This window comes from Bicyclus anynana, chromosome 24 (genome assembly GCF_947172395.1).
Source record: "Bicyclus anynana chromosome 24, ilBicAnyn1.1, whole genome shotgun sequence".
Taxonomy (NCBI): Eukaryota; Metazoa; Arthropoda; class Insecta; order Lepidoptera; family Nymphalidae; genus Bicyclus; species Bicyclus anynana.
In genome coordinates this window covers 2,372,307-2,385,112 of record NC_069106.1, presented here as the reverse complement: position 1 = coordinate 2,385,112, position 12,806 = coordinate 2,372,307, and the positions used below count along the sequence as shown (strand labels likewise).

At 38.9% G+C, this 12,806-nt stretch overlaps 1 protein-coding gene across 1 annotated transcript; it reads left to right on the top strand.

Moving 5' to 3' along the window:
- Positions 1-1,986: 1,986 nt before the first annotated feature.
- On the top strand, positions 1,987-9,867 carry LOC112044012 (myrosinase 1-like). Its single transcript, XM_024079730.2, has 8 exons — positions 1,987-2,273; positions 2,715-2,897; positions 3,585-3,977; positions 5,063-5,157; positions 5,941-6,088; positions 7,253-7,404; positions 8,952-9,190; positions 9,633-9,867. Exons 1-8 carry the CDS (start codon positions 2,141-2,143, stop codon positions 9,865-9,867), a joined length of 1,578 nt encoding a protein of 525 aa, XP_023935498.2. The 5' UTR covers positions 1,987-2,140.
- The last annotated feature ends 2,939 nt before the right edge of the window (positions 9,868-12,806 follow it).

Sequence of the window (12,806 nt, the reverse complement as noted above, 5' to 3'; positions counted from 1 at the left end):
ATAAAATAATCTTGAACGTCATAATAACTTTTTTTAATAATAAATTATAATTTTTACATTTGAATATTGACCAGGGCTTCTTTTAGACTATGAGGAAGTTTATTAAATATTTTTTTATCGTTAGTAGTAGTCGAGTGATGTCGTTAGTCAACTCAACGTCTATCGACTCTTCGAACTATGTGCCCCGCCCATTGCCACTTCAGCTTCGTGACTCGTTGAGCTATGTCGGTGACTTTGGTTCTTCTGCGGATCTCCACATTTCTGATTCGATCACGCAGAGATACTCCTAACATAGCTCGTTCCATCGCCCGCTGTGTGACTGAGCCTTCTTATGAGGCCCATAGTTAGCGACCAAGTCTCGGAACCATAGGTCATCACTGGCAACACGCACTGTTCGAAGACTTTTTTCTTCAGGCACCGAGGAATTTTACAACAGCGATCAACATGTTATAGATATGTTACGTGCCTACAAAATATCCAAGAAAAAAATGATCCGAATATAGCGAATTTTTATTTCTTTTTATTCTGTACAAGTTAGCCCTTGACTACAATCTCACCTGATGGTAAGTGATGATGCAATCTAAGATGGAAGCGGGCTAAGTTGTTAGGAGGAGGATGAAAATCCACACCCCTTTCGGTTACTACACGACATGGTACCAGAACGCTAAATCACTTGGCGGTACGTTTTTGTTGGTAAATAACCTTGGCCGAAGCCTTCCACCAGCCAGGCCTGGACCAATTAAGAAAACCTCAATCGGTCTAGCCGAATCGAACCCAGGACTTGTAAATCCACGCAAACCACTGCGCCACCGAGGTCGTCAATTGTGCAAAAGATTCACAATTTTGTGTTTACTTACGTGTTGTTTTCAAAAATAAACTAAAAAGCGAAAAATAACATCGTATGTGCTACCTTCTGATCTCTTTGAAGGCGGTGTTATACGATGTTATTTTTCGCTTTTTAGTTTATTGTTGTGATTTTGAAGTCGGTTCAATATTTTTGTTAAAAAGGTTTTATTGTTTCAACCTGTCTTATGAACCGCTGAGCTACTGGGCGTTAAATCTTCTAACCGTGACTAAGTTATTAACGATCTAATCTTCATTATTTACGTACATTTTAATTACATATGTAATTTGACTTCCAGTGAGTAGGAAGTGTGTATTATGTAGGGGAGACGGGGGAAATTGGAGCCTACTAAGGAAAAAGTTGAATAAAAGGCAAATTTATGGATATTTTAGGATTTTTCTATTAGAAACTAAATCCTTACTTATTTGGCTATCTTTTAATCACAGCGTTAACGTTAGATTATTAGACATTTGGCCACAGATAAACTTTAAACAAAAAAAGAGAATCGCTCCCATTACCCGACTTAGCGGGAAATCAGAGATAAGTAAGTAAGATACGTAAGTAGATACGTAAAATTATTGTACTATTACAACAAACAAATAAAAAGATTACCTACGTTGTACGAAGTTTTTTATGAGAAACTAGCGGACGCCCGCGACTTCGTCCGCGTGGAATTTAGTTTTTCACAAATCCCACGGAAACCATGGATTTTTCCGGCATAAAAAGGCTATAATATATCTTATCCAGGCTATAATATATCTTAATACCAAATTTCAGCTGATTCGGTTCAGTAGTCGAGGCGTGAAAGAGTAACAAACATTCATATCATCAAAATCATCAGTTTTCGCAAATCTCGGGAAACCATGGATTTTTTCGGAATAAAAAGTAGCCTATGTGTTAATCCAGAGTAAAATCTATTTCCATTCCAAATTTCAGCTAAATCGCTTCAGTACTTTTCTCGACAGTTTATTTTTTTGAAAAATACATGTTTTGCTCACATTTTGCTTTCAATTTCAATTCCTAAATTTTTGTTTTGTATAGAAAATTATGTATATATCTTGAACATGGCAATTTTGTTTTTCGTTATATTGTTTACGAAAAACAAAATTGCCACTTTACTTGAAATTAGGTAAAAATGGTTTTAGCGCTCACGTCGTAAAATTTGCGTCGCGCGTCAATCGCTCCGTGCTTTTCACTCACGTGAAAGTCATAATTCGGCGTCTCGTTTGCGCTTCGAATTTTATCCATATCGTACCGACGCGCTGCGCGCTCTTAATATACTTTTATGTAAATTATATGTGCTCGTATAGTTTCAGTGTATCAAAAGTGTATGGATATAGCGATGGCAGGATTAGGAGGTTCAAGGATGACTTCATGTTCGGAGCTTCCACGGCCGCCTACCAAGTTGAAGGGGCTTGGGATTTAGATGGTAAGTTGCTTTTATTCCTCAATCGCACGAGAGTTTTTTTAACGGACGTTAAAAAGCGTTCAAATACAACAAATGTATTCCCAAGTAATGATAATTTTATACTATCGGTTACGACATATACATCGTTTTCATAATACAATGAAAAACGATGTAGTGACCGATTACTTGATGGTACACTGAGTTACATAATAACCCTGCTGATGGTAAGTGATGATGCAATTTAAGCAGACTAATTTGTTAGGAGGAGGACGAAGATCCACACCCCTTTCGGTTTCTACACGACATCGTACCGGAACGCTTAATCGCTTGGCGGTAGTTCTTGGTCGGTAGGGTAGTAACTAGCCACGACCGAAGCCTCCCACCAGCCAAAGGATATGTAGTGTCCAAAGAAAAAGCAAGTAGAAGGACAGTAACAAAAAACATTTAATTTGTTTTGAACAGGTAAAGGTGAAAGCATCTGGGACAGATTCCTTCACCAAAATCCAGAAATCATACCTGACGGAGAGGGCGGTGATGAAGCCTGCGACTCCTACCACAACTACAAGAGAGATGTGGAGATGTTGAGAGAACTGGGCTTGGATTACTACAGGTTCTCTATCTCCTGGCCGAGGATACTGCCTCAGGGTGAGTAAAGAGTTTTTTTTTTATTTTATTCTAAATAGACTTGCGCTTGACTACAATCATGCCTAGTGGAAAGCAATGATGAGGCCTAGGTTGGAGCGCGCTTGCCTAGAAAATGCCTATTCACGCTTTTCTTGAAGGTGCATAAATCATAAGTGTTAGGAAACACAGAAGCCGGAAGGGCATTCCACATATTCGCTGATCTTATCAGGAGTTTTGTTTCTATTCTTCACAAGTTAGCCCTTGACTACAATATCACCTGATGGTAAGTGTTGATGGAATCTAAGATGGTACCTTGTTAGGAGTAGGATGAAATCCACACCTATTTCGGTTTTTATACGACATAATACCGGAACGTTAAATCGCTTGGCAGTAAATCTTTGCCGGTAGGGTGGTAACTAGCCACGGCCGTGTGGTACACAAGTGGTGTACGGATACAAAATATTTTATTGGTGTTAAATATTTTTGATGTGTGGGTTAAAAACGCGCCCCTCAAAAAACGACAGACAATTAGGTATGTTGTGGTGTTTAGTGAGATGCGAGTCAAAGGTCGAGTCAATATAATTCCTTATTTTCCAAATTTCACATATATTTTTTACAGGAAGTGGTAGTTCTGTTGGTGTCCTGTTTAAATAAATAAAATAAAAGTCGTATTTTTGGATTTTCTTTTATTATTTTTTCTTTACCCAGGTTTCGCTAACAATATAAACAAGAAAGGTCTTGAATACTACGACAACTTGATCGATGAGCTGCTCAAATATGACATCAAACCAATGGTCACAATGTTCCACTTCGATTTACCCCAAACACTGCAAGACTTGGGCGGTTGGGCAAATCCTAACAGCGTGCAATGGTTCGAGGAATACGCTAAAGTGATCTTTAAACAGTATGCCCATAAGGTTCCATATTGGATAACAGTTAACCAGCCAAATTTTATATGCGTGGATGGGTATGGGGGAAAGGAAAATGCCCCAGGGATAGGATCTAGTGGTATTGGGGATTATATGTGCATCAAGAATGTCATGCTAGCACATGCTAAGGCGTATAGATTGTATGAGAAAGAGTATAAAAAACAATTTAATGGTATGTATTTTTAAGTTTGTTGTATTTTTTTTTTTTAAATTTTAATTTTTGTTTTTTTAGTCATACCATGTTGTGTAAAAAAATAAACATTTTGATTTTAAGTCCTTAAACCACGACGTTATTTCTTATGATTAGGTAACTAGATACAAACAGCCAAATCAATTTTAAAAATGCTACTTTAACCTTTACTCGCATACATCACTCCCCATTTACCCCTACGATAAATGAACATTCAAAATCTTGTTTGTTTCTGTGTATAGATGTAAAGTTCTTATCAATATAAATTAATTAAGCCCAATTACAACATAGCAACTGTAAACCGTTGAGGAGTTCCCTTAACTGTCCCTCGTCTCTCCATCACCAGACCCCTAATGATAATCACGACACACCTAGATGTAAAGTTCTCATTAATACAAATTAATCAAGCCCAAACACAAGGTAGCTACTGTAAACCTTTGAGGAGTTCCTTTAACTGTCTCCCGTCTTCATCACCAGACCCCTAATGATAGTCACAACACATGTAGATGTAAAGTTCTCATCAATACAAATAAATCAAGCCCAAACACAAGGTAGCTACTGTAAACCGTTGAGGAGTTCTCTTAATTGTCCTTCGTCTCCATCATCAGACCCCTATTGACATTCACAACCCAACTACAACTAGGTGGAAAGTTCTTCTCGACACAAATTAATCAAGTCCAAAAACAAGGCAACTGTTGTACACCGTTAAAGATTTCCCTCGTGTGTGTTGCAATTCCATCATCAGATCGACTCCCAACCGTCTTAAAGTAGTTAATGCTTTAAAGTGGTTAATGGTAAAAATATAAAACGCTATAGCTGTCTCTAAAATTTTAGAAAGTTCTTCTCGATTTCCCCAAGATCCCATCATCAAATCTTGTTATGATTACTATGGGACTAATTGGAAAGAATACCCTCTCAATCGAAAAAAGCTTTTTGAAATCGGTTCAAGTAATCGGTGAACATACATAAAAAAAAGATTTCGACGAATTGATATCCTCCTTGAGATTTGCGGCCATGCTCGGTCGGGATACCATAATTATTTTAATACTGTAAGATATTTATTTCAGCTGACGTTGGTATTTCCCTCGCACTAAGCTGGGTGGACCCACTAAACAATATCACAGAAAATGTCGAGGCGGCTGATATATACAGAGATTTTACAGTAAGTGTGAGATTATTCATTTTGTAATTAATGAGACCAAGCTGAAAAGAAAACACAAAACAAAATAATTACTATTGGATAGAAGCAGGCGTTACTTTGCGGAAGTTCATCATAAATATATGTCGGCGGAGCAGACTAAATTCCACTTCTGATAACGGAGAAGCCGTAGTCTCAGAGCAGGTTCTAAGCTTTACGTGTCAAGGATGGCAGATACACAAAGTAACACTATCGATCATGACCGGAACGACCGATTAACTTACTAATACAGTTCTACCCTCTAACTACAATAATGATCAAGTAAAGCGCTGATAGTATCAGATGTAATAAGATTATTAAATAAATAAATAGATGTAAACCAGGATTATCTAGCGTACGGCAGTAAGGCAGCCACGAGTGAAATTACGGACTGGCAACCGCTAGTAGCAGGGTTAAAGGGCCCTTTTACAGTATACTAATACTCTCCTTCTTCACTCGTGTCGCCTCCCAGCAAAGTAACTAATAATGATACTGGGATGTGGAAACCAGAGTTCACGACCAGCAAGGGGTATTTATAAAGAATACAAAAGGGAACATAAGCTAACTTATCCTAATAATAACAAATCATGCCCACGTGGAATGGTGCCAAGAATACTGCATTTTCGCGCTGGATAAGGCTTGATCCTTCACGATATGAGCCAGCCTGTCACCAGTCGAGGCGACTGAAACAATTCGAAGAAATTTTGGCAAGAGGCACTGCATATTTTAAATCATGACGGGCTAACCAATAGCTTCTTCTGTCACCAGATAGCAATGTACGTGAATCCGATCTGGTCTAAAGAAGGGGACTTCCCGCGTACAGTCAAACGTCGAGTCCTGGAAAGAAGCACGGCGCAAGGTTTCCCGGAGTCTCGGTTCCCTGTTCTCAGCCCGGAGGAGATTCAACTTTTGAAAGGTATGTACATTAGAATAAACAGTTTAGAAAAACTGTAAACCGACTACATCAGCTCCTTTATAGTCAATGCAGGATTAAGGTAACTCTTAGACCATTAATGGTCTAAGAGGTAACTTGATGTCTTATTCTATATTCCTCTATTAAGAGGAATTGTTTAGGAGGATTGATTTACTACATAAATGCAACGTTGATAGAATCAATCAATCAATCAATGTGAACGATGTGATGATTTTGAATTTGCTTTAACTTTTTTATACTCGTTTTTTCTCGGTCGTCTCTGGACGGGACGGGAAGCCCTAAACCAGGGTTTCTCAAAGTGGGGTACGCGAACCCCTAGGGGTTGGCCATTCGACGGCAGGAGGATCGCCATAAGATTTACGTAATGGTGTCTAGATAACTGATAACGAGTCAGAATTAAGGTTAAAATTGTCCAAAATTACTCCTAACATTGAATCCATTTGCGACAAGAAACAAGCACACCCATCACATTAATATTACAAAGATGTTTCTTTTGGTAGTTTATGTTACCTTTTATTCAAATAAGTATTTTTTTGCTTTAGGGGGGGGGGGTCAATCTTTAGTAAGGGGTTCGCTGTCACTTGGAAATTTTAACAGGGATTCGTGGAACCGAAAGTTTGAGAGACACTGCCCTAAACAATTTATTATATAGTATACCTACAACCGACGCCTCGCGATTTCACCCGCATAGCACCCGTTCCCTTATTATTATTATTTTTTTATTCTTTACAAGTTAGCCCTTGACTACAATCTCACCTGATGGTAAGTGATGATGCAGTCTAAGATGGAAGCGGGCTAACTTGTTAGGAGGAGGATGAAAAACCACACCCCTTTCGGTTTCTACACGGCATCGTACCGGAACGCTAAATCGCTTGGCGGTACGTCTTTGCCGGTAGGGTGGTAACTAGCCACGGCCGAAGCCTCCCATCAGCCAGACCACCAAACCAAACCAAATTAAGAAAATCTCAATTTGCCCAGCCGGGGATCGAACCCAGGACCTCCGTGTTGTAAATCCAACGCGCATACCACTGCGCCACGGAGGCCGTCAAACTATATATACATATATTATTACGGACCTCTTTATAACAGCACAGAAGTATAGCTGGGATTTATCTAGGATTGCTTATTGCTTAAACTCTTCTATAGGTTCCGCGGACTTCATGGGCGTGAACCACTACACCACGTTCCTGGTGAAGCCCTCGGAGAAGCAGTACCCGGTGCCGTCGTTTGAGGATGACGTCAACGTCACGCTTACCTACAGACCTGAGTGGAAGCAGGCGCAGTCAAAATGGCTCAGGGTATATCGCTTTCATCATTACTAGAAGGAGGCACAGCCCACTACATGGGCAGGCCTCCCTCCTTATAGGATAGAGGGGGGAGTTAGGAGGAGGATAGGAGCTTAGAACCACCACGCTCCAATGCAGGTTGTCAGTCTGAGTGGTCTTTGGAGTTTACTCCCTTAGAATTCATTTATAGCCCCTGGTATGAAAAAAACATAGGCAGTAAAATTCTATGAACGAATCGCAGCGTTACGTTTTTTGTGCGCAACCTATTCTGCGCACCTTTCACCGTGCGCACCCACCAACAGCGTACACATGCGTGTGCACGCTGTTGGTGGGTGCGCACGGAGGAGTTTACTCCCTCAGAATTCATATATAGCCCCTGGTATGAAAAAATATAGGCAGTAAAATTCTATGAACGAATCGCATTTCGTGTTTTGTGCGCAACCTATTCTGTGCACCTTTCACCGTACGCACTCGTACAAATGCGTGTGCACGCTGTTGGCGGGAGGGCACGCCGCGGCCTGCTGCACCTTGGTTGCACACCTTTCACTTTGCAGGCGTAAATATTGAGATGTACATAGTGTATGCTGCGGGGCAACATACACCGTCGGAGCTGACACACAATTTTTTTTATTATTTTAGTGTAGAAAAAGTTGAATTACTCACAAAAACTGATATATGTATTAGTTTTGCATTGTTCACGAATCGAAGGCAGAGGTCATATCCACTGGGCTATCACGGCTCACTGTTATAGGGTAGTTGACTCAAATTAAATTTAATATAAACAATATTAATTTCGTGTAATTTATGGAATAAGGGTCCGAAATATATCGATATCAATTAATAAAAGTTAAGGATTTCATAAAAAAACTTAATTTAAACATCACGTATTTTCTCGAATTTTCGAAACGTCAAAAACGCTCGCGTCCATTTTGTGACGTCACTAACACACTTGATGTACTAAACGTCAAACGAATATTTTTGTCAAACGCTCTGTTTGTAAGGGATTTGTTAGAGTGACGTCATGAAACAGTTGAAATATAGACTGTCATGGCCGACAGGCGTTTTGGCTCGTATTGTCAAAAACATATTTAAAAACTAAAATTTTCATGTAATCACATCTCAAAAATACATCGTCGTCGTCGTCATCAACCCATATACGGCTCACTGCTGAGCTCGAGTCTCCTCTCAGAATGAGAGGGGTTAGGCCAATAGTCCACCACGTTGGCCCAATGCGGATTGGCAGACTTCACACACGCAGAGAATTAAGATGATTCTCTGGTATGCAGGTTTCCTCACGATGTTTTCCTTCACCGATTGAGACTCGTGATATTTAATTTCTTAAAATGCACACAACTGAAAAGTTGGAGGTGCATGCCCCGGACCGGATTCGAACCCACACCCTCCGGAATCGGAGGCAGAGGTCATATCCACTGGGCTACCACGGCAAAAATACATGAAAAATTCTTTTTCAATCTAGTAGGTAGAACGATAATGAACAAATAGTTAATTATTTATTAAGAACATTAATAAAAACTGTTAACTGGCCTATTTATTTCCAGAGTGCTCCGTATGGCATTTACAAACTATGTCTATACCTCAACAAGGAGTATGACTATCCTTTGATGATCATCACCGAACATGGGTGGTCCACCAAGAAGGTGCTAAAGGATCGCTCCCGAGTGAGGAATATGAGGGAGTTCTTCAAGGCTCTACTCCTGGGTATAGAGGATGGCGCCAGGGTCAAAGGTTATACGTCTTGGAGTCTCATGGACAATGTAGAGTGGAGTGCTGGAACTAGGCAAGTTATTCGAATATTTTTTTTTACTTTTTTTTTACCGAAAAGGCAAAGGTATTACACCCAAAGGTTTTATATTATATGTTATTAACGCGTCGAAACTGGCGCGCAACAGTGGCTGATTGTCTTAATTCGTTTATATTAGTAAACAACGAAAGTTATTTTAACCAAATAATACCTAAATGTTGTCTACAAAGTCGTGTTGTATGTTCAGGAAGTGTAAAAACTATAAGTATATGTATAGTACATAGTTAGTATTAATATATAGTTACAAAGAAGCCGAAGCCTCCAACCAGCCAGACCTAAAAACCTCAATAGGCCTAGCCGGGAATCGAACTCAGGACCTCCGTCATGTAAATCCACCGCGTTTACCACTGCGGAAGCGTTCAAAATATAATATATATATTTTTAGGTTGATATAATAACTTTTTTTTTTATTTCACAGTGAACGTTTCGGTCTCTACGACGTGGACTTCGAGTCCAGCAAAAAGACGAGAACAGCCAGGCTATCGGCATTAGTGTACAAGCGAATAATCGAGCAGAGAATTGTCGAACCTCACTGGATACCAAATAGTTTGAACATATCTATTACTAAGCGATCAAACGCCCAAAGAAACGATATAGAACCTTATTTTGTTTTCATTATTAACTACCTATTCAAAAACATACTTCTAAGTTAACAAATTAGGCCAATAAGTAAGCGTGAATCTCAATAAGTGAATAAAATTCTAAAGCGCCATCTCTTGCATAACTGTTATACTACGTAGTACTGACTTCCTTGATGAGCATATTGTTATGAACCTAGTTTTGATACAAACCACTTTTGGAAGTTTCGAATTAATAACGCTACTGGATAACAGATGGCGCATACAGATGTAGGCATAATTTTTAATCTATTTAATACTAGATGTCGCTAGCACACATTTTTATAATTTTTAGTAATTATAAATCTTTGTTATTAATTTCTTAAGTAAATAAATATAAATATATAAAAAAATAAATATCTATTTTTACTATGCAATCTCGACTTGAAGATAGTCACATTGTAGGTAGGGAAAACGGAAGCTGGAAGGGCATTCCCTATCTTTGAAGGACGTACCTACTAGGGAACGAAAAATCAAAGTGCATTATGTGTTTAAGGAATAAGTATATACTACGTCATCGCCATTTACCAGCCGATGGACGTCCACTGCTGTACAGTGCCTCTTAAGGAGTTTCAAACAACACGATCCTGAGCCTGCTGATATCTTCGTATTATTAAGGGGTCCACCAACACTGCATTTTCCGTTGCGGGGTTCGCCATTCAAGCACCTTGGGACCCCAACGTCCATTGGCCTTTCAAACTATGTACCCCGCTCATTGCCGCTTCAGCTTCGTTGTTGCCATGAAGCCAAGTACCAGGCAAATGGGGATATCATTTCTCATATTATGCCGATAAAAATATAAAATAATTTCAACATAATAACAATAAATAATATTTTTAACAGTTTATTACAGCCTTTTAAAGGATAATTAAAGTTGTAGTGCTTTACATCAAGATAACCCATGTGAGACGAATATCTTAGCATTCCATGGATTCACCGTGCGGGTGCCGGGTCCATCGCGTGGTAGAGAGAAGAACTCCGAGCAGAGTCCCGAATTTGTGACTACTGGATGTAGGGTTAAGGAATTCCTTGACGATCGATCAACACTCCCCGTTCTCTGCTCGTGTTGTTCTCCCTGCCTAGCCAAGTTTGGTAAGATCCTATTAGAGCAGCTTTGGATACTCGTTCTAATATAGAACTAGCTGCACTTTTAGCGAGACTAAGGTCTTTAAGCAAGTTATAGAAAGATTTTGCTGGTAATTCTCTCGCACCTAATTCTACGGCATACTGACTAACTACATAGCCATTTTTAGTTAGTTCATTTGTTAGGTCATACCTAATATTTATTCACTTTTATACTGTGGTCCTTCGGAATGTTAGCCTCCCACGGCACAGTAAGCTCTACAAGTAATATTCGATTAGTTTTTTTGGACCATATTATAAACGCGAAAGTTTGAATGGATGTTTGGATGTTTGTTACTCTATTACGTCGCTACTACTAAAGCGATTTGGCTGAAATTTAAAATGGAAATAGATTTCACTCTGGATTAACACATAGACTACATATCATCCCGGAAAAATCCGTGGTTCCCGCGGGATATGTCGCGGACGAAGTCGCGGGCGTCCGCTGGTGTGCTGGTTTAGAGTTTTCACACGGACGAAGTAGCGGGATTCCGCTAGTTTATAATAATTATATCTGCTACATTGGAGGCTCTCGATCGGCCCCCAGCAAACGCACAATGGATCATCCAATTTTTGCGCTCATTATGTTCGGGTGTTTAGTGTATTTGAAGCGGTGAAAAAAACGCAACAAAGAGCAGCGGGCGGGAAAAATGCGTATCACAAACAAACGCGGCGGGTGGCATACAACACAGGGTTGGCAACTCGTATTTGTGGAATAACTACATCATCAATGTATAATTTATGTGTCTGTTTATAAATTCAAAACAGCTAATTCGTAATGCCAAAAATGTTTTCCGAATAATTTCAGTTAGTTCTCTCGACTGGTGACAGAAGGACTGGCTTATTTAGATCAGCCTGGCTGTACAGCGCTGAAATGCAACAGTATTCTTGCCACCACTCATGGCATGATTATTATATTATTTATTAGAATATGATAACTTAAGTTCCCTATTGTATTCTTTCTCAAAAAATAGCTTTGTTTTCTCAAGTACTTATCTTATATTTATTTACTTATAGATACGATACTACACAATCACGCTAGCGCTAGCTAGCGACGTTAGGATATGTACAAAACGGTGACACCAGTTAGTAGCTCTTTATTTTATTCCATTGCATCGAAAGTATAAATACCGCTATCCCTCTCGTTGCGATGAAATTATAAAAGAGAGAGATGTAGGTACATAGACAAGTTAAATGTAACTATGTAAACAAATTTATTTTGTTATCTCTTGGCCCACACCTTATATAGGGTTACAAATTTTGAATAACTTCCTCCAAACTTTGAAATTGCAGTAGGATTGTTTTCTCCGTAAAGGTTTGTAGTCTCAGACCAATAAAGTAGTATGTAGGCAACATCTGCCTGTCCGTTTAGTTTTAATAGGATTTATTTTTCGATTTTCATTACCTATTAATTAAGAATATAGCAAAGCTTTTTCTGATAAAGTGTTTAACATTGAACGTAATTTAGAAAAAAAAATTATCTACCTACTTAGATTGCTGATAGTGAAAAATATTATTTATGTTTTTATTTTGTAACCTAAATCTCACTGGAGTTTTAAAAGCAATTTTGACAACCCTAATTCTATAACACAATAAATACGTAAAACTACTCGAAAACACTGGCTCCCTACAATAATCCTACACAATTAAAATCCAACCTTATTTCTTGAACTATAAAGTCCTTTTTATTATCATCCAATCAAAATTTTGAAGTCAATAGACCGGCTAAGTATGAAAACACGGTAAGTGCACTCATTTTGGAAATCGGATCAGCTTCGGTGAGTAAGATGTCTAATTTTTGAAAGTGTTTTTGATCAAAGCCATCCGCTTTGTATAAAAAAATGGCTACCGAA

Excerpts from the sequence above, each read along its gene's own strand:
- LOC112044012 (XM_024079730.2), top strand. The coding sequence starts at position 2,141 with ATGTGCTCGTATAGTTTCAGTGTATCAAAAGTGTATGGATATAGCGAT. Across the intron at positions 5,158-5,940 it reads ATATATACAGAGATTTTACA|ATAGCAATGTACGTGAATCC; the intron begins GTAAGTGTGAGA and ends TTCTGTCACCAG. Across the intron at positions 9,191-9,632 it reads GAGTGGAGTGCTGGAACTAG|TGAACGTTTCGGTCTCTACG; the intron begins GCAAGTTATTCG and ends TTTATTTCACAG.